The sequence below is a fragment of the Alexandromys fortis genome, unplaced genomic scaffold (genome assembly GCF_014885135.2).
Source record: "Alexandromys fortis isolate MF-2015 unplaced genomic scaffold, M_Fortis_MF-2015_v1.1 scaffold_3, whole genome shotgun sequence".
Taxonomy (NCBI): Eukaryota; Metazoa; Chordata; class Mammalia; order Rodentia; family Cricetidae; genus Alexandromys; species Alexandromys fortis.
Genome location: NW_026067909.1, coordinates 11,432,710 through 11,450,714, shown reverse-complemented (window position 1 = coordinate 11,450,714; position 18,005 = coordinate 11,432,710). Strand labels below are relative to the sequence as shown.

General features: G+C 48.9%; 1 protein-coding gene across 1 annotated transcript in view; it reads right to left on the bottom strand.

Annotated features, from left to right (window-relative positions):
• Nucleotides 1-18,005, bottom strand: part of Kcnq1 (potassium voltage-gated channel subfamily Q member 1) — a 322,854-nt gene that overhangs the window by 52,497 nt on the left and 252,352 nt on the right. The window contains exons 12-15 of the mRNA XM_050136686.1: nt 17,334-17,409; nt 13,484-13,578; nt 12,856-12,902; nt 11,935-11,996 (exon numbers count right to left, since the gene is read on the bottom strand). Of these exons, the coding sequence (XP_049992643.1) occupies nt 11,935-11,996; nt 12,856-12,902; nt 13,484-13,578; nt 17,334-17,409 (280 nt within the window). The remainder of the gene's footprint in view (nt 1-11,934; nt 11,997-12,855; nt 12,903-13,483; nt 13,579-17,333; nt 17,410-18,005) is intronic.

Sequence of the window (18,005 nt, the reverse complement as noted above, 5' to 3'; positions counted from 1 at the left end):
CGCCTGCTACAGGCAGACACATGTGCCTCTGTCTGCTGCCCGCCTGCTCCCTGCCTCTCAGAAGCAGTCGCACCCACAGAAGTTGACACGGGCTTGAGCTAAATTTTCAAAAAATGTAAATTTCCTCTCTAGCCAATATTTGAGGCCTATAAATAGAGTCACTCAGGAGAGCTGGTGTGAGGCGGGGGAGTGTCTCCCACACAGACAGGGAGAGAAACATCCTAAGAGAAAGGAGTACAGAGGGAATGATGGCTCTGGGGTGGGGGTTGCTGGGGACTTGAAAGGCAGTGGTCACTGTTGGAGTGGGGGAAACTGAGACCCAGATTTGGGATGATTGCTCAGGGATACATGGCAGGTTGGGGCAGAGCCAACTGCTGCCACATTCTCATGCTCACACTATGAGCTCTGTGTTCAGTGCCCTGGGTCTCTTAGTTCTAGAATATTCACACAATATTACCCACACTGCAAGGCCCTTGCATACAACAGTCCTCTGACCTGGCTGGGGATCCTCTATCAGTGCTGGAAACATGGTGCTCACAGGACCTGCTAGATCTCTTGGCCTGAGTGACAGCAGCAGGGCTTGCAACCTGGGTGCTGGCTCCAAAGGCATTGAAGGAGGCCCAGGTTCTGGCCTGCATGAAGCAGACAGTGGATGATAGCGCAGGGCTTGTGGTGTGCCTGTACACACAAGCAGAATAGCACAGATGCAGTACACCTGGGGAAAGCTGAGCCTGCGGAAAAGGATGATGACCCTTGGCATGGGGTTCAGGGGCTAGATAGGCCCAGTGGGGTCTTGAGATGAGCACTGAGATCATGCCTGCAGCAAACCAGCATGGTTTCCCCACAAGGGAGTGACCCCCAAATCAGGCCAGACTAGAAAACCAGAGAAGGCCACAGTTTTCTCTTAATTTCTCCAAATTCATGGTAACTGACATAGAGTGTTCTCCATACCTTGGATGAAGGAGAAAATTTAGGCTCACTGAAGACAGTGGGGTCTGCTAAACGCAGAAAGGACCCCCCCCCCCAGGGGAGTGAGCTCTAGTCCCATGTCTGTCTACAGCTTTTGAGGTCCAGATAATGTCCTTGTTATATGGATGGTGGAGAAGGTTACCAGTCTCTCTCAGAGGCTGTCTGGGTTGGATTGAGCTCTGAGACTTGCTGTCACAATGGGCAGGGTATAAGGTCATTTTCAGGCTGACCATTATTGCCGGGCTACTCTGTAGGCCTGGGAAGAGCTGGGACAGAGAGAGCCTAGCACACAGGGTATCAGGCTGTGATAGTCCCGGTACCAGGGCAGACAGTGGCCAGACGGTTAGAGGACCAGGGCAAGGAAAACAGATGGGGATGACAGCTATATTGTTTCTGAGTCTATCTGTGGGTCAGACATTGCTTTCCTTCCAATGCCAGCCCTGGGAGAAGCATCAAGAGGTTGGTTGCCAGGCATCAGAATCTCCTGCTTGAACAACAAGAGAGCCATCTACAACCCCCATATTCACCCTATGGTTTGCTACACCAGAACCACTTAGGAAGAGAAAGGCCATGAGGCCTGCAGCTGCTCCTCCAGCTCTGCCTTGGGTAACAGCAATATCCCTACAGAACTACATACTAGGTCCTGATGGCCATAGGACTTTAGGACACTCTGTTTTGGGTGGTATCCACTGTGATTAACTCCTCTTCTTCCATAGCTTCTTGAGGTGTCAACAGTCAGCAGTGTCTTTGTATACCCAGCCCTCTGCTGGACCTGGAGCTTATCCTTAAGCTATAGTCTGGAAAGGCACGCAGATGTCCAATTCTTACAGCCTTCCCCAGGCTTTTCTATAGAACCTGTGACTGAAGAGAGCCTGCTACACCAAGGACACAAAGTCTATGACTCACTCTATGCTACCCATTGTGACGGTGTCATTTTCTTACATGTTGACTTCCTTCTGGGAGAAGCTAGCAGCTGATACTTTCCTATAACCATGGCGGAGGCGGGGGGTGGTCTTTTACAAGGAACTCTTCTCAGGCCCTAAGGTATACCTGAAGGCAGAATGGTGTAGCTCACAGGACACAAGCCTGGCACGGCAAGTTCAGGCTTCATGAGTGGCCTCTCTTAGAGTGTTAGCTGGGTACAGGGACTCCCCAGCAGCCATGCCCACTCCCGCCCAGGACCAGGGTGGTGGGGCACTATGTCAAATGGCGCTTTCATTATAGGTTTATCTTTGAAACCCTAGACAAAACAGGGCTTGTGTGGCTTGACTGAAGGACCAGCACCTCAGGACTCCACCATCCACTAAGACGGCTCCTCAGGAAAGAAAAAATACACGAACCTTAAAATAACCAGTTCCCAGAATAGCAAACGAACGCCGGCTTCTGAAGGGAGCTCTTTGATCGTCTGGAGCCCCAGGCCTTGGCCTGTTTATGGCCCTGTCACTCAAGAGTAGCCCAGCAGCAAGGCAAGGAGGGGTGATGGAGTGGGGCTGGGGGACAGTGGGAAGGGGGCCTTGGTAGGGGATGCAGTGCTGTGGAGTGTTCTAGGCTGCCCCACTTTCTGATGTAACCAGCCCATGCAGGTAGCAAGGCTCTTAATGGCGGCTGGCAAATCCGCCAGGAGAATGGCTTGTGGGTCCCCGCCTGTGGTCTTCTGGGACCCTGGAGAGGGTGAGACATGGACTGGCGAACGGGCTTAGGAGAGGGAGCCCAGGGAGACCCTGCAAGTATGTTTGTCTGGATAGGCAAAGGGTTCAGGGTCAAAGATGCTGCTTCGTATCCCTCTCTCCCTCCATGCCCTCCCCACTCTTCTCTTGGTGTTCACAGACCTCCTGGTCTGGCCGTGGCCACTCTTGCCTCCCTGTATGTCATATATATGAAACAGTGCCAGCCAACAGCTCAGCCCCAACCCCATATTAGCTTCAGAAGAACTGAGTTCTAATGATCTCATTTTGATAAATTTAAAGTTAATTGTACATGGGTCCTTACCTGAGCTTTAAGAACATTTAAATAATCTCCTTTCCCAGACTGGGCCTGTAATCTAAGCATTTGGGAGGCTGAAACAGGGGAATCACTTGTGTTTTTAAAGTCACTGTTAGCTACATAGGGAGTTCCAGGCTAGCCTGGGGTACACAGTGGGTTTTAAGCCAGTTTGGATTGCAGAGCAAGACCTGATCTTAAAACAAAGACAACTGCTTCCAAATCTCCTTTCCAAGTTGTAAATTTTATGAAGTCTTAATATGACTCCAGAAGCTCTCATGAAAACCCAGCTTTCAAATTGAGATGGGCTATGTGTATAAAATTTGTCTGGCTTCTGAGGACTTGGAAAAAGGGAAGACTGGCAGCTGCTCTAACAGTTTCTGTATTGATTATATTGGAATCATAGTATTTGGGGTCTCCCGAGTTAAATAAAATGCATGGCTGTGATTTCAATTTCATCGTATTACTTTTTAGAGCCACTATTGGAAAATTAAAATCTGTGACTAGCAGCCAGGAGCTGACTAGATAGTGGGGAGAAACTGAAGACTCAGAGGTAAGCACTTCCAAGGGCGCCCATGCACCGTGAGGTTCAGTTTCTACAATCTTACTAATGACGTTGGGCATTGGAACCTGGGTGTCTCAAAGCAGAAACCTTCACCAAGCTCCAACCTTCAAATAGCTCGGTGGGAAAGTCAACAAAATTAACCCACTCCCTGAGAAGACTGTCAAGATGGCTTTAACTGTTAAGAGGAAGGGAACAGTTTTTGCCCTGGGAAGCTGTATCCTCAAGCTAGTTACAGCTCAGATTAGAGCTCAAACTCTTATCTTCTGAGTGGTCTGGAAAGCCTGGAGCCTAGGGCGGAAAGGCCAGGCTGGATGTGTGCCCATCTGTGTAGCAGCAGGAGAGGGAAGCAAAGCAGGCGCTTCATGGAAAGCAGTGTGTGTGAGAAAGAGGTGGGCAAATTTGCTGATCATATATATGTCTATATATGTGTGTGTAACGTATATATATGCATATATATATATCCACACGTCTACAACACACACATACACAAAAAAAACTTACAAAGCACAAGAAAGCTATAGTATAATATTTTTTACGACTATAGATGCAAGCCAGGCATGGTAGTGCTGGAACCCCAGTATTTGGGGGGTGTAGGCAGAGTCAGGAGGATCATAGTGAGTTTGAGGTTACATAGTAAGTTCCAGGCCAGCCCGGGATAGACTATACAAGGACACTCTACTTCAATCTCCATTTTGTCCGTCTCATAAGTGTGTGTGTGTGTAGACATAAATACAAATGTTCTTAACACAATATAGCAACCTGAGCCCTGCACCATAAAAAAAAGCCATCACCCACTATGACCAAATGGGTCTTATCCCAGGAATGTGAGGTTGATTTAGTACCCCCAAATCAGTTATGGTATCATCCTGTATTAATAGAATAAGGGGTTAAATGCCAAGTGGTCACCTCGATAGAGTCAGAAAGGACATGCGGGAAACTTGCACGTTTACTTCTGGTCAGCTCTCAGTGCACTCAGCACTGAAGGAAATATCCTTAAGTGACAGGAAGCATCACCGTCCTTAGTGGCAGGTGACTGGAGGCCTTCTCCCAGTGGATCTCCAGTCTTTCTAACACATTACTGATGTTTCAGCCAAGGTAAGAGCAATGGGAAGGCAGGGAGAGCAGGAAGGAGGGAAGGAAGGATATTAAAGGCATTTGGACTGGAAGGGAAGAAGTAAGTTTGTCTTCATTATCTGTAGCAGGAACGGAAAATCTAACAGAACTGACAGTAAGAACAAAACCCAAAAACCAAGAATAGAAAATTTGGATTTTCCCAGGTCAGCCAAAGATTGTATTTCTAGCTCTAGTAACGGACAATTCCAAAGTGAAGTTAAGAAAAACAACCCCATTAGCAATTGCATGGTGAGTAAAACAGGGGTGCATTTGACAACAACAACAAAAGCACAAAACTTAGACATCAGAAATTACAAAAAAGTACCAGAAAATTTGTAATCCTAGAACCTGAGGCAGGTAGACTGTGAATTTTATGGTAAAGTTAGTTCCAGGATAGCCTGGGATAAAGAAATAAAACCCTGTCATAACCTTACCTCTCAAGAAATGAAAGTAAAACACAGACAAGGAAAGAGATAGTGTATTCATGGTCTCAGATGTCCATTTACCCAAAGGATCCACAGGTTCAGCAGAAAATCCAAGAAGCCAGCTACGCTGTTTACCTGCCTTTTCTCCCCCTTTTCCCTTTTAAAAATAGAAATTTACAAATTTATTCTAAAATTCATATGAAAACTTTTAGGTCTCAGATTAGGCAAGAAGAAAACCAAATCAGAGGACTTTCACTGTTTGATTTCCAAACTTACTGCAAAGACACAATAATCAAGAGGGTGTGGGGTGGGTTTAGGGACAAGTATATGGACCAAGAGAATAGAATTGAAGGTCCATAAAGAAGCCCATACATTTATGGTCAACGATTTTTTAAAAAAAATTTTTGAGACAGCCCAGGTTGACTTTAAACTTGGAATGTAGTTGAGGCTATTTTTGGACTCCTAGTCCTTTTGTATCAATACCCAAGTACAAGGGATTAAAAGTGTGTACCACCATGCCAGGCTTGGTTAATTGATTTCTGATAAAGATGCCATTGCTAATTGATCAAAGAAAAAGATTTTTGACTAATGGTGCTGGAAAACTATCTGTTGGTTAAGAAGCAGCTGTTTTGTGGCATCTGCTGTAGGAAAATACTGAAGACTGTTAGACCGTTAGAGGTCAGCTTGGGCATGGAACTCACTGTGTAGACCAGGCTGGCCTTGAATGCACAGAGACCCACCTGCCTCTGCCTCCCAAGTGCTGGGATTACAGGTGTGCGCCACTATGCTTGGTCTCTGGCTAGATACCTGTAAGAGGCTGGGAAGATAGCTCAGTTGTTAAGGAACTTGCTGTGTAAGCGTGAGGACTGGAGCTTGGTTCTCAGAGCTCATATAAAAAAGTCAGGCATGGTGGGCACACACTTGTAATCCCAGGGCTGGGAAAGAGGAGACAAGTGGGTCCCTGGAGTTCTCTGACCAGGCAGCCTCGTTTACTTGGTGAACTGCCGATCACGTGAGAACTTTTCTCAAAGAATAAAAGGGATGGCTGCTGAAAAACAACAGTTGAGGTGTTTCTCTGACCCCTATACACATATACACCTGCACCCATGTGTACCTGTGCATCCACACACGTAGGCATACATATACACAAAACCAAGCAAACAAAAACTTAGATTTTATTCCATTTCATATCCTAAAATTATCTCAAAATCTAGACCTAAATACAAAAGCTCATTCTATATAATTTTTAGAAGAAGAAGAAAAAAGAAAGCAAGAAAATGTTCATGACCTCAGATAGTGCAGAGGGGTCTCAGAACATCAAAAGCAAGAACCACACAAAACATACAAAAGACAAATTGGACTTCATTAAAATTAAAAACTTCTGTGATTTAAAAGACAATTCAGATAATGAAAAGACAGCCGGAGATTAGGAGAAAGTATTTGCAAGTCATACGTCTGATGGAGGACTTGTACCCAGAACATATTAAAAACTCCTGCCACTCGACAATAGAGCAGAGTACCTAATTGGAAAACGGGCAAGAGAGTTGAATAAACATTTCACCAGAGAAGACTATGAATGGCTAATAAGCACATGAAAAGTTGCTCAACATCATTAGTCATTAGGGAAATGCAAATCAAAACCACAATGAGATACCATTACATACTCACTAACAGGGCTGAAATAGAAAAGACCAGGCCTACTGCCTAGTTGCAAGGCTGAGAGAAAGTGAGCCGTTTACACATTGCTGATGGGAAAACAAGGGGGAAAAAAAACAACTTTAGAAAATAGTCTAGTGGTTTCCTAGAAAGTTAAACAGAAATTTACCCTATGCCTTCTCAGAAATGATAGATCAAATAGATAAAGAGATTCCAACGAGGATATAGAAGATTTGAATAAAACAATGAACAAGCTTGTTCGAGCGCTTGTAAACACAGCCCTGCATCCAATGGCTGCAGAATATGCTTTCAAGTACTCAAGGCACATTACAAAGGCTGAGCACGTGTTACACTATAAAACATCTTTCAAAACATTCCAAGGGGTTGATATCCCAGGAACACTTTCTCTGACAGTGAAACAATGTTACTAGAAAGTTCTACCACAATAATAACAATGATGAAAACCACACAGTTATGCTGCCATGGCATAACTCTTGGCATAAACAAGAGATGATGGAGATTAGAAAAATACAGCATAAGCAGATGAAAGTGAAAGTGAAGCACTTTATCAAACGTAGGCAGCCTGAGGCAGTGCTGTGGGTCTGTCCCCCCAATGACTCAGGAGGCTAGCGTAGGACAGTCTGGAGTTTGAGGCCAAACTGAGACCCTGTCTCAAAAAACGGGTTATGCCTTTTCAGTGGTATTTATAGAATAAAGATAGTGTAAAGGATATGAATAGCTGTCATGGCTTACACACTTTAAAAATCTAGAAAATCTGGAGATTAATAATTAATTATCCATCTTAAGAAGTTAGAGAGAGAAAAATACATTAAGGCCAAGGATTAAAAGGAAAGAGATAAACAGATGTGAATAAGCAAGATAAAATCCACAAGCAAGAAGATCAACAAAGCCAAAAGCTTGGTGAAAATATCAATAAAATTGGGGAATGCATGGCAGGCTTGGTCACTGTGGGAAACAGGAAAAGGCACAGATAAACAACACTGGGAGTGAGAGCGTACAGGGGCAAAATGCAGATGCTACAGACATGCAGTAAACACCAATAAAATTGAAAACCAAGATGAAAGGTACAAATTCCTCAGTCCAACTGCTTATCAAAACTGACACAAGAAGAAATAAAGAGTCCTAGTAGTTCATAAGCCTTAAATCCCTGTAATCAGTAGTTTAAAATGTTCTCACAAAGGAAGCAGTAGTCTGGATGGTATTACCTTAAAGTTCTAACAAACATTCAAGAGAGAAAAAAAAATCAAGACTCACATAAAGTATTCCCAGATACAGGATTGGTGGGAACACCTTACCACTTAATCTGTGAGGAGCTACAGCTCAGCAAAAATGGCAGAATAGAATTAAATGGATTTTGACAGCATTTAAGACTTAATATGGGATGCGAGAGATGAAGTAGGGAAGTTTGCAATGATGTCTAAATAACTAATCCCCCAGCCAGAGAACTTGAAGGCCTGGGTCTAGAAGACATCCCACTGGAGAGCAAGGGTGAAACAGGATATCCAGGGAATGGCCTGGGATGATAATGTCTCAGAGGCCACTCTGTAGGCCTCATGAGAGAAGACGGTCCATGAAGTGAAGGCAGGTGGTGGGGGTTGGGTAGTGTCCTTGTACAAGAAGGGTGTATGGCCTGGGTTCTAGGACAGGACTAGGCAGAAGGAGTATTGGGGCCTTAACCCCCACCCCTAGATGCCCTATGAGCAGGGTCTGGAAACCAGAGCTCCCCTGTGTCCGGCTTTGAGCCACAAACATTTCCTGCAGAAAACAAGAAAGTCAGTCTCTTGGCCCCACTGTGCTCGGCATATCAGCACGACAGTGTGAGCTTAGCTTGTAAAATAAACACTGCGGCAGGTCCAGGTCCAAGAAGAGCTAAGAACACCATAGGGAAGAGGAGGGTGTGGGTTCTGCAGAGAGCCAGAGGACCCTAAGGAAGCCAGTGGGGGGCCCAGGCAGGGCTAAGCAACAGAGAGAAGGGGCAGGAGCCAGAGCTCTGGGGTTCTTGTTATAGGGATAACAAGATGGCCTATGCTGTCTTGAATTGCCACCAGTCCTGACTGCTGTAGCCCCTGGATAAGGCCACTGACCCCTACCCAGCCTTAGCTCTCAGAGCTGATTCCAGCCTCATTTCCAGAGGATCTCGCACTTCTGAATTATTCTTCCCTTTCCCACATCTGTGACTGCCATGAGGACCAGCTCTTTGTATAACTAGCTGTGTGACCACAGGAGACTGCTTGATCTTTTAGAACAAAGGAATCAGTAATATACAGTGACTGCAAGACAGGAGTCCATGGGCATGGCTCCCCGGTATGGGTCCCTGGCCTAGACCTAAGGAAACTCCTGGTCAGGAAAACCGAAGCACCTCTGAACAAGTTCAGCTTGTTTCTCCTGGGAAACTCTTACAAATAGATACCCCAAATCTCTGTGGTTCCTTAGCCTGATCCCCTTCTGAGAGTGAGATCCAGCTGTTTGTGAGTGGGGTTCAGCCCTGTTGTGTAGGTGGCCTATGGTGGGACACCCTTCACAGCTGAGGGGCTAAGCTGAGCTAGGTGAGCTGCTGGGCACTGGAGACTTTGGCCAGCCTGTGGTTGGAGGGGTGGGAGGGAGGGCCTGTCAGCAGGGAAGCCCAGGGGCTCTGGCTGGGCTCAGCCAGGCTGGCTGGCACTGGCTCCGCTCTGGGACTGCTGGGCTCCCAGGGATTTCCTGTCCCCCTACTTCCCAAGGTCAGCAGGATTGCGCTTGGGTTGTTTCTAGTCCCGATGGTTACGTTGATAACTGTGATGATGTGGGGCCCCGGCCATGCTATCGTGCCCTCTGGGCCCAGCAAAGCTCTTTCCCAGGGTCTGTCCCCACAGGGGGCAGTGGTCCCGGACACGGGAAGGACTGGGCAGACTGCCATGGGCCATTTGGGTCAGTGCATCTTTTACAGCCTCTTGATGTACAATGAGGGTCCAGGCTAGAGTTCTGGGAGATGCCTTGGTTCAGTGTGGACCATGGCCTTGGACAGAGGACTCACTCCCCCATCTTAACCATCTTGAGGCAGGGGGTAAAGATGAAGGGTGATGTCCATGAGGTGTTTGTGCAGGATCTCAGCATCCTTGCAAACCTGGCTCAGAGCCCAGACAGGGCCAAGGTCACCAGGAGTTCTGAGGATCGGCCTAGCTTTGTTCCTAAACCTTGTTCCCAGAGACCATGGACTCTGGAAAATCAGCCCTTTGTTGTTCTGATCTGATGAAACACTGGCACGCACTTCTGCCCCTGCCCCTGCCTCTGCCCCTGGGCCAGTACAGGCTCCACCTTGGTCACAGAGTTGTGACCTGGTTCTTAAATGCCAACTGCTGCTGAGCAGCCATATCTTGCGTCTGGAAAGGGAGACACTGGTAGGAGACAATACCTATCACCTTCTATCACTTACAGGAGACACCAGGTTTCTGTTCTGGGATTGAGGGTAGCCTGTTGTGTGTGTAATGGGGAGAAGGGGAAAGGTGAACAGTTAGAATGGGATAGAACTTGATCAGGTCAGGAATTTGTGGTGGCTACTGGGACTGGAGACAGCAGGCTGCTTTGAAATTTTTGGTGAGAGAAGGCTCACATACTTAGGATTTGGTCTATGCTATCTGAGGGTGGGGGGAGATCTCCCTGATTCCTATTAGCAGTAAGAGTGGTCAGCAAAGGTTGCCTTGATCAGGAAAGACTTGGGGCTATCTGAGAGGTTGAGTAGGAGATTCAAACCGGGGTGTCTGTCACTGGTCCAATAGGCCCATGTACAAAGAGGGAAGTCAAGGGTATCCTTGATCGTGCAGAAAAATAACAAGGCTCTGAAGCTACCACTGAGCCTAGGCCTTGTGAGCTGAACATTCTGAGTATCTTTTCCATCCTGCCAGATGTGCACAATCTTTGTTCTAGCTGTGCACTCTGCTGATCAATGGCCACAGTACCTTCCTGCTCAGGTCTGGGATGCTACAGGTTATACCAGGTCCTATAGTGAGACTCAGTACTAGACAGATACACCCCGAGGGCCCCAGAGAATATCTGGAGCCTAGATCATGCCCCCTCCTGATTCCTTTCACTGACCACAGAGTTCCATGGCTGCCCCAGACTGGGGCCACTTGTGCTAGTGAGGAGAAGAGAGACTTCAGAGCCCAGTGCCCAGGATGTGTTAAGAAAAGGAAAGCTGGCTTGTCCTATGTGGGCCAGACTATCTTTGCCTACCTGCCCAGTTGCAGCCCATATTGGAAGAGAGCCAGAGCCAGGCGTTGCTAGGGCAACCCAGCAGCAACTACACTCCCCACTCAACTGAAATTCCACTATTTTTAGCCTCCTAGTTATGGTCAGATAAAATCCGTGTATACAGACAAGTTGTCTGGCAAGATAACGGCACACCTCAAACTGCAGAGACTTCAAAGAGTAGCAGTGGGTTGTACCACGGGCCTAAGAAAGCTCCCCGGGTGAGTCAGAGCCTCCAATGGCTCGTGAAAGGTAGGGTGTTGGGCACAGAACATGGAGGGCAGTGGAGTAGCCTAGTGGCCTAGCCAATGCCAGCTGTGACATTCTGGAACATGAGAGTGTGGGCAGTCAGTATACAAGGAGCTACCATAGGGTATGCCTATAGTAGTGGATTATAAAAATAGCCTGGCCAGGCAGATCGAGCACAACCTACCACAGTATCTTGAGGACTTTCTACATTAGTCAGGTCCAGGATAAGTAGAGGCCAGCACCATTGAGGAATCTACCCTATCCAGGTTCTGAGTCTTCAGAAGGTTTGGCCTACTCAGCAAGGATCCTATCCAGGTAGCCTATGGGAAGGTTGATGGGAGCCTGGCTGTAGCTACCTCCTGACTAGAACACAGTCAGGATGCACTTAGAGCAGAAAGCTCGAAGGGTAAGGAATGGAGGGAAAGAGCCAGGTCATGTTCAAGGTTTCAGTGTGACTGACTTTGAGGTCTTATTCCTTCCTTCCCAGGGCAGAGGCAGAGTTACAGGCCTTGGGACACTAGGCAGAAGCGGCCAGCAGGTAGGCAGTCTTCTGATGTCCCAAGCACACAACTGTGAGATGTATTGCCCACCCACCATGCATAGTGTGCTTCTCAAGAACCCCACAGAGGAGATCAGCAGAGTGCGGTGGTGCAGTGAGCTGCTGCCCTTGGGGTAGTGCACTGGCTGAGGAAGGCGACTATCGGAGCTGACCGAGTGGATGTGGGAGCCTACCTTGTCTTCCACCCGGTTCAGACGGGCACCAATGGTGTTGCTGCCACGGTCCTTGCTCTTCTCTATGGGATAAAGCACAAAGTCAGGGGTATGAGGCTGCAGGCGTGGGTTTGAGAGCCTGGGTAGACTGAACCTAAGGAGCAGGAGTTGGGGAAATGGGTAAAAATGCCCCTTTAAAATTCTCTTGCAACTACAACAGCAGGGTCAGGGCAGCGAGAGGCGCTATAGTGGCAGAGTGGATCTGGGTGCCATCCTTGCTCCTTCTGGCTTTGGAACCCCTGAGAGTCTTCCAGGAGGGACAGAACACTCTCTGTCCAGGAGTTGATTCAGCTGGGTTGTGAATGATACCTGCTGGGCTTAGACCCATCACCAGGCCAGGGTGTCTGCTGTCTCAGTGGTCCCCAATATTGGATTATGCCCCACAGTCCTGTCTGAACCTCTGCTAGCACTGTCACCAGGAATAATGTGCCTTGCTTTTTCTCTCCCTGGTGCCACTTAGCCCCTTATCCTGAGGACCTGGGGATTCCCACCAAGACAAGAACTAGCCCACCCAATACCACGGTGCATCCCTGAGCACCCGAGCCATCATGGCCCCTGAAACCCTGGGCTGGCTGCTCATCTGATCCATGTGCCACACTAGGCCCTTCCATCACGGGAAAATGTGCCCTTGGTTCACACTACCGTACCCAGAGTCTGACCATGAAGCTTTAGAAATCTGTTATTTAAAGTGACACAGCAGGTCCTGTTGTCACCAAAACATCCCATTATACAGCCTGTCTACAGACACTTTGCCTACCAGCGTTTATCTGCTACAGGGGGTCCTAGTGGCCTGTTGTGATGAAGAGGGGAGGCAGAGGGGGGTTAAGGGGTGAGAGAGTTAGTCATGGGTTGCCCTGTCCAGGTACCAGTGCAGACACCCACCTGAGATGGGGAGAAACAAAGATGGCTTTCCGATGGACTGGTCCAGCCTGGGAGAGAAGAGAGGGACACCAACTCACACGATGCCTGGGGCACCACAAAGACAGGCCATTGTGTATAGGAGGACAACATGACACTCACTCCAGGGGTATCTTCCATTGCCACTCCAAGACCTGCCAAGAGGCACCCAAGACCCTGTGGCCTTGAGAGAGGCAGTCAGGAAGTTCAAAGATGAGAGGCAGAAGCCGAGGGGCCTAGACTTCTTCTCTGGATGGATGAGTGGAGTGAGAACAGAGAAGCTCTGAACCGTTGGCATTGTCTATGGAAGGTACAGTCATTTCTCCCAGCTATACACAGAGCTAGGTTTGCAAGCTAGACCATGAAACTAGCCGTCTAGGTCCAAACCCATGCTGGGCCCCAGGGACCACATTGCTTCAATGGAAAAAGGGTTGACACCAGAATCCCAGACCGTGTTGGCTCTGAATGGTCAGGATCCTTAGCTCCACCCCAGTGGCAGGAAGATCCATGGATGGAGGCTAACTCAGGGGTGGGGCTCACTAAGAACTCTTTCTCTCCCTGTGAGGTCAGGGCCTTCCCTGGGCGGTGTCACCATACTCATTTCTGTGCCTACCTTCTCTGTAGTTCTTTAATGCGCACCATAAGGTTGAGGTGGCCCTGAGAGTACTGCTCGATGACATCCCGCACATCATAGGGCTTCCGTGCTTGCTGTAGGTCAGAAAGACACATGTCACTTTCCTCTGAGTCATGTAGGCTCAGTTCTAAATGCAGACAGTAAGGGGGCAGTAATAGGGAGGAATGGCTTAGAACATATATAGTAGCAGGCTTGACCCTTGTAGGCTGCCAGTGTAGCCTGTCTGGACCTTCACTGTGAGTCATTTCTCCAGCCGGACCAGACAGCAGCTCCTGCTGGTCTACTAGTCCTCATTCCAAGCCTCTTCAGGAGGAGCTGGCTTAGCAGACCAGAGACATGGTGCTGCATAGCCACAGTGCATCTGGGCCCTAGACTGATGATTGGCATGCTTGCTGCTTCTCGGGGTGGGGAGTTAGTACACCATATGTTCCAGATGGCTCCCACTGCCACACAGACTTCCCCTAACACAGTCTAGCTCCCATGAAGGAAGGACCTGTCATGCCCAGGGTAATTCTGGGCACCAGGACTACCACATCTTCTGTGGCCTACGTACCCAGTGACTGTTATGAGGCCAAGTTTGGGACAGCACTTAAACAGATCCTTGGTCCTGTGCAAATGTAGTTATGACAGACTTAGAACTGTGCTTGATAATGTCTCCCGGTTTTACGATCTTCTGAAGACGGAGATGTAAGCCCTGATCCTCCCTTGTATAAGATGAAATTCTGAGCCTTGTTCCTGTCTTCAGTAAAACAGGATACTGAGTCTATTCCTCTTTTCTGGAAAGTGGGTTGCTGAGGTCTACTCTGCTATGTCTAGGAGGGAATGAGAATAAAATAAGATCTAAGATGAGAAAAGCCAAGGAATCCTGACGCGGCACCTTGTCAGCCAGAGGTGGCAATGACTGAGTCCAGGACCTGGGTCTCTCTGTAGTGTACACTGAAGGTCACTCTCGGTACTAGGGAAGGGAACGTGTGGGCCAAAATGCTTTACGAAGTGTGTGGTACCTCTAGGCATGCCTGGTAGCACACGGGGTAAACGAGCAAGGAAGGCAGAAACTACAGTTTGAGGCAGTGCGGGCCTAGGCGAGGAACAAGACAAGTCCTTATGTTGGTTTATGAATAGTCTGAGGGTCTGAGGGCCACTATGTCCAAGTGTGCATGGGTACCTTTGCTAGTCTCTGCAAACGTGTGTGATAATTTGTGTGGTGGTGAAGTGGGAGAATGCAGGCCTGCAGGAGCAGGATAGGGGACTGTAAGCAGTTAAGAAGGATCAGAGAGCCAGGTAGTGGTGGCACATGCCTTTAATCCCAGCACTTGGGAGGCAAAGACAGGTGAACATCTGAGTTTCAGGCTAGCCTGGTCTACAGAATAAGTTCCAGAACAAAAATAAACAAACCAACAAACAAAAAACAAAAAAAAAAGGGGGGGGAGGAAGATCAGATACCCCACCATGGTCAGCAGTTCTCCAGGCCTGCCAAGACTTATCTTAGAAATGCCAAGCTCCCCTCCAGAACCTGGTTGGGGTTGGGGGAGCCTCTGTCAAATATCTGCCTGGAGCTACTCTAAGAGACCATCCCAGTTTTCTCCTAGGGCAAGTGTCTCTGGTGGCAACAGGAGCCAGAGATGAGCCAAGATAATGCCATCTGTCCAGACTGACCGGCCTGTGTATGTGGGTGCTCAAGGCAAATTTTCAAGGGCTAAGAGGCCCTGGCTCCTCAGGCCAGACACAAGGGCGGCTGACCAAGGACTTATCGGTCAGCAAGGCAGGCAGGCATGCCTGCATCAAGACCAGCAGGGCCAGGTGGGAAGCAGGTGGGTGAATGGCTGAGGAAAGAAATCTGGGTCACTAGGGTGGCCTAGAGCCCTTGGGGCCCTCCTCACAGGGGCTCCCTCTTTATCTATCCCACTCTTTCTTGGAGGCCTGCCACTACCTGTCCATGTGTCCCCAACAAGAAAGTCAGCCCACTGTAGAGTCCTTACTTTTCTTTACTCAGAAGCCTCAGTACCCCCGCAGGGCCCCTCCAGCACCTGGACTGAGTGTCTAGGGGAGAAGCAGAGAGCAGGAAGGTCGGAGTTGTTTGGCCTGTTCTGGCAGCTTCCGGAGCCACTCTTAGTACCTAGTGTCCTAGGCCTGAAAATGCAGGGCTCTGGGGCTTTTCCTCCTTAGCTTCCAAACATATCGGCAGGCAGGCAGGCCCCTTGTGTGGGCCATGGAGAGTGGGTCTGTGTGGACCTCTGACTCAAAGGGGGACTTGCATGGAAACCATGAGGGTCCCTGTGTTCCAATGGGCATCCAGACTGCAGAAGTGAACCCCAAGTAGCCATGGGCCTACCTAGCATGACAGCATAAAACCTAGCAAGCAGGTACCATACTGTCTCATGTGGAACCTAGTCCAACACCTACAGGGGCTACTTCTCAGCCTGGGTACTGTTGTGACCTAGCAATTTCTCATGACCTTTTAAACATTAGCAATTTAAGCTACACTGCTTCCCAGTGTCACACCCTAGCCCTTCCTTGCCCCTAAGAGACCATGGGCTCCTTGCCAACCCGGGAAGAGCTGGTTCTATAGGAGGTTGTTTTGTCCCCCAATCTCCTTTAGCACCCCATGAAACTGTAGGGGACATGACTTCTAAGTGGGGGGGAGAAAGAGTATCAAGCGCAATCTCCATGGTGCCTCCTGGATTTGCTCCCTGCTGGGTGCCGTCCTTACTTCCTTTTGACACTTTGAAGTCCCTAGCCATGGTGGGGAGCTTGGACATAACTTAGTCTACTTGAGTTGCTACAGTACCAGGGGGTGCAGGCTAACACGTGGGCAGCAGAACGCCACCGTGGTACTGTTGAATGTGCACCCTCCAGGGTAGCAGTGAGTAGCTAGGGTGAGGAGCCACATCCTGTTCTCATTAGTGTCAGGAGTTTGGCAGGAGGGCCAGTGGCCAGCCCAAGGGCTATTCTTAGGGCTGGGGCATAACAGTTGAGATGCTGAGGACTACAGTACAATGAGTAAGACCCATGTTGCCCAAAGCTCCTCTTAATATAATGCTGATAACCTGAGAACTGTGTCTGAGCCCCTACCTCTCACAGAGGAGGGAGGTTTGGGTTGCTCCAGGACTGGGGTGGGGGCTGTTCTGAGGGGGCAGCAGGAGCCTGTGTCAGTCCCATGGCCTGGTATGGAAGATGTGGCCCTATAACAAGACTCAGGGCCACCACTGAGATTGTCCTTGGAGACTAAGATAGGCTGCCCCAGCTTTCTCTCCCCAGGGACGAGGACCTTGTGGCAAGAGAATGCCTTCTTCTCCTTGCTGCTTCTATTGCATGTTCGCAAAGTGGGGAATAAGACTCTGTCCTCCCCATGATTTCTGCTCACGACTGTCCCACAGCAGAGGAGAAACACAGCCTGCCACCTTATTCCCTGAGAGCCCTGGTCTCAGAGCCTCAGGAGAACAACTCTGGAAGTGTGCTGGCAGCAAGTGGATCCCAGAGCTGCAGTTTTGCCAGCTCAGGAGCCCTTGTTCATTAGCAGTATAGGTAGGATAGGATACAGAAAGCTCCAAGGTGGCTGAGGACAAGGTCACTTCTTGTCCAGGTGACATTGCCAGGTTGTCACTTTCACAACCTTGCACAGAAGGAGAAGTGAGGCCATGAAGTTCGTGTTAACAATCAAGGTGGAGGGGCAAAGAACCCCTGGGCCATTATCCCTGAAGGAGCCTGCTGTCTTGGGGAGTGGTGGAGATTCAAGGACTATGGTCACAGCATCTTGGTACCTAAGACTGAGGGCATACTACTACTCTAGTCTTCTTGGGGCCAATTGCACAATTGGACTTGAGCTCACCTGGAATTTCTTCTTGGCTACAAAGTACTGCATGCGCCTGATCACCTTGATGGTGGCCCGATGATGCTCCCGTAGCCTGTGGAGGAGGGGGAGCAGAGTGTGAGCAGGTTTCATGCTGGTAACCCTTCAACACGTGTCAAAGGTGCCCCGGCCAAACATGGATGAACTCTCCAGGAACAAAGAGAACATTCTATCCAGGGTTTGCCCTGCCTCTAGAGAAGCCGGAGGCTAGGGATTCCTAAAGGGGAAAGTGAGGGTTGCCTCACCACAGGTGGGGAGAAAGATCCTTTCCCTACTTGTGTTTCAGAGCTGGGGTGGGTGTCTGTACCCCCAGTTTGCAAGGGTTGCAACTCTTAACAGCAGAGTCAGAGAATGCCTTTGGAGGGGTAGGACAACAGCCATGCTATGAGGGCACTGTTCACAGAGACTGTTCAGGATTCTTCATTGGTTTGTTTCTAAGGCTCCTTCTAGAAATAAGGTCCTTTTAGAAACATCACTGGAGAAAGCAGGCCTGAGATCAGACATCTGAGTGCACAGAAATAAGACTAGAAGGCATCCAGGCAGTGGAGAAACCGGGAGAGTTTGTAAAGCTCAAATTTGACCAGCCAGACTAAACCGCACTGGCAACAGAGAGTTGCTGGGAGCCTTTGGGAAAGCTAGACTCGAAGGGCC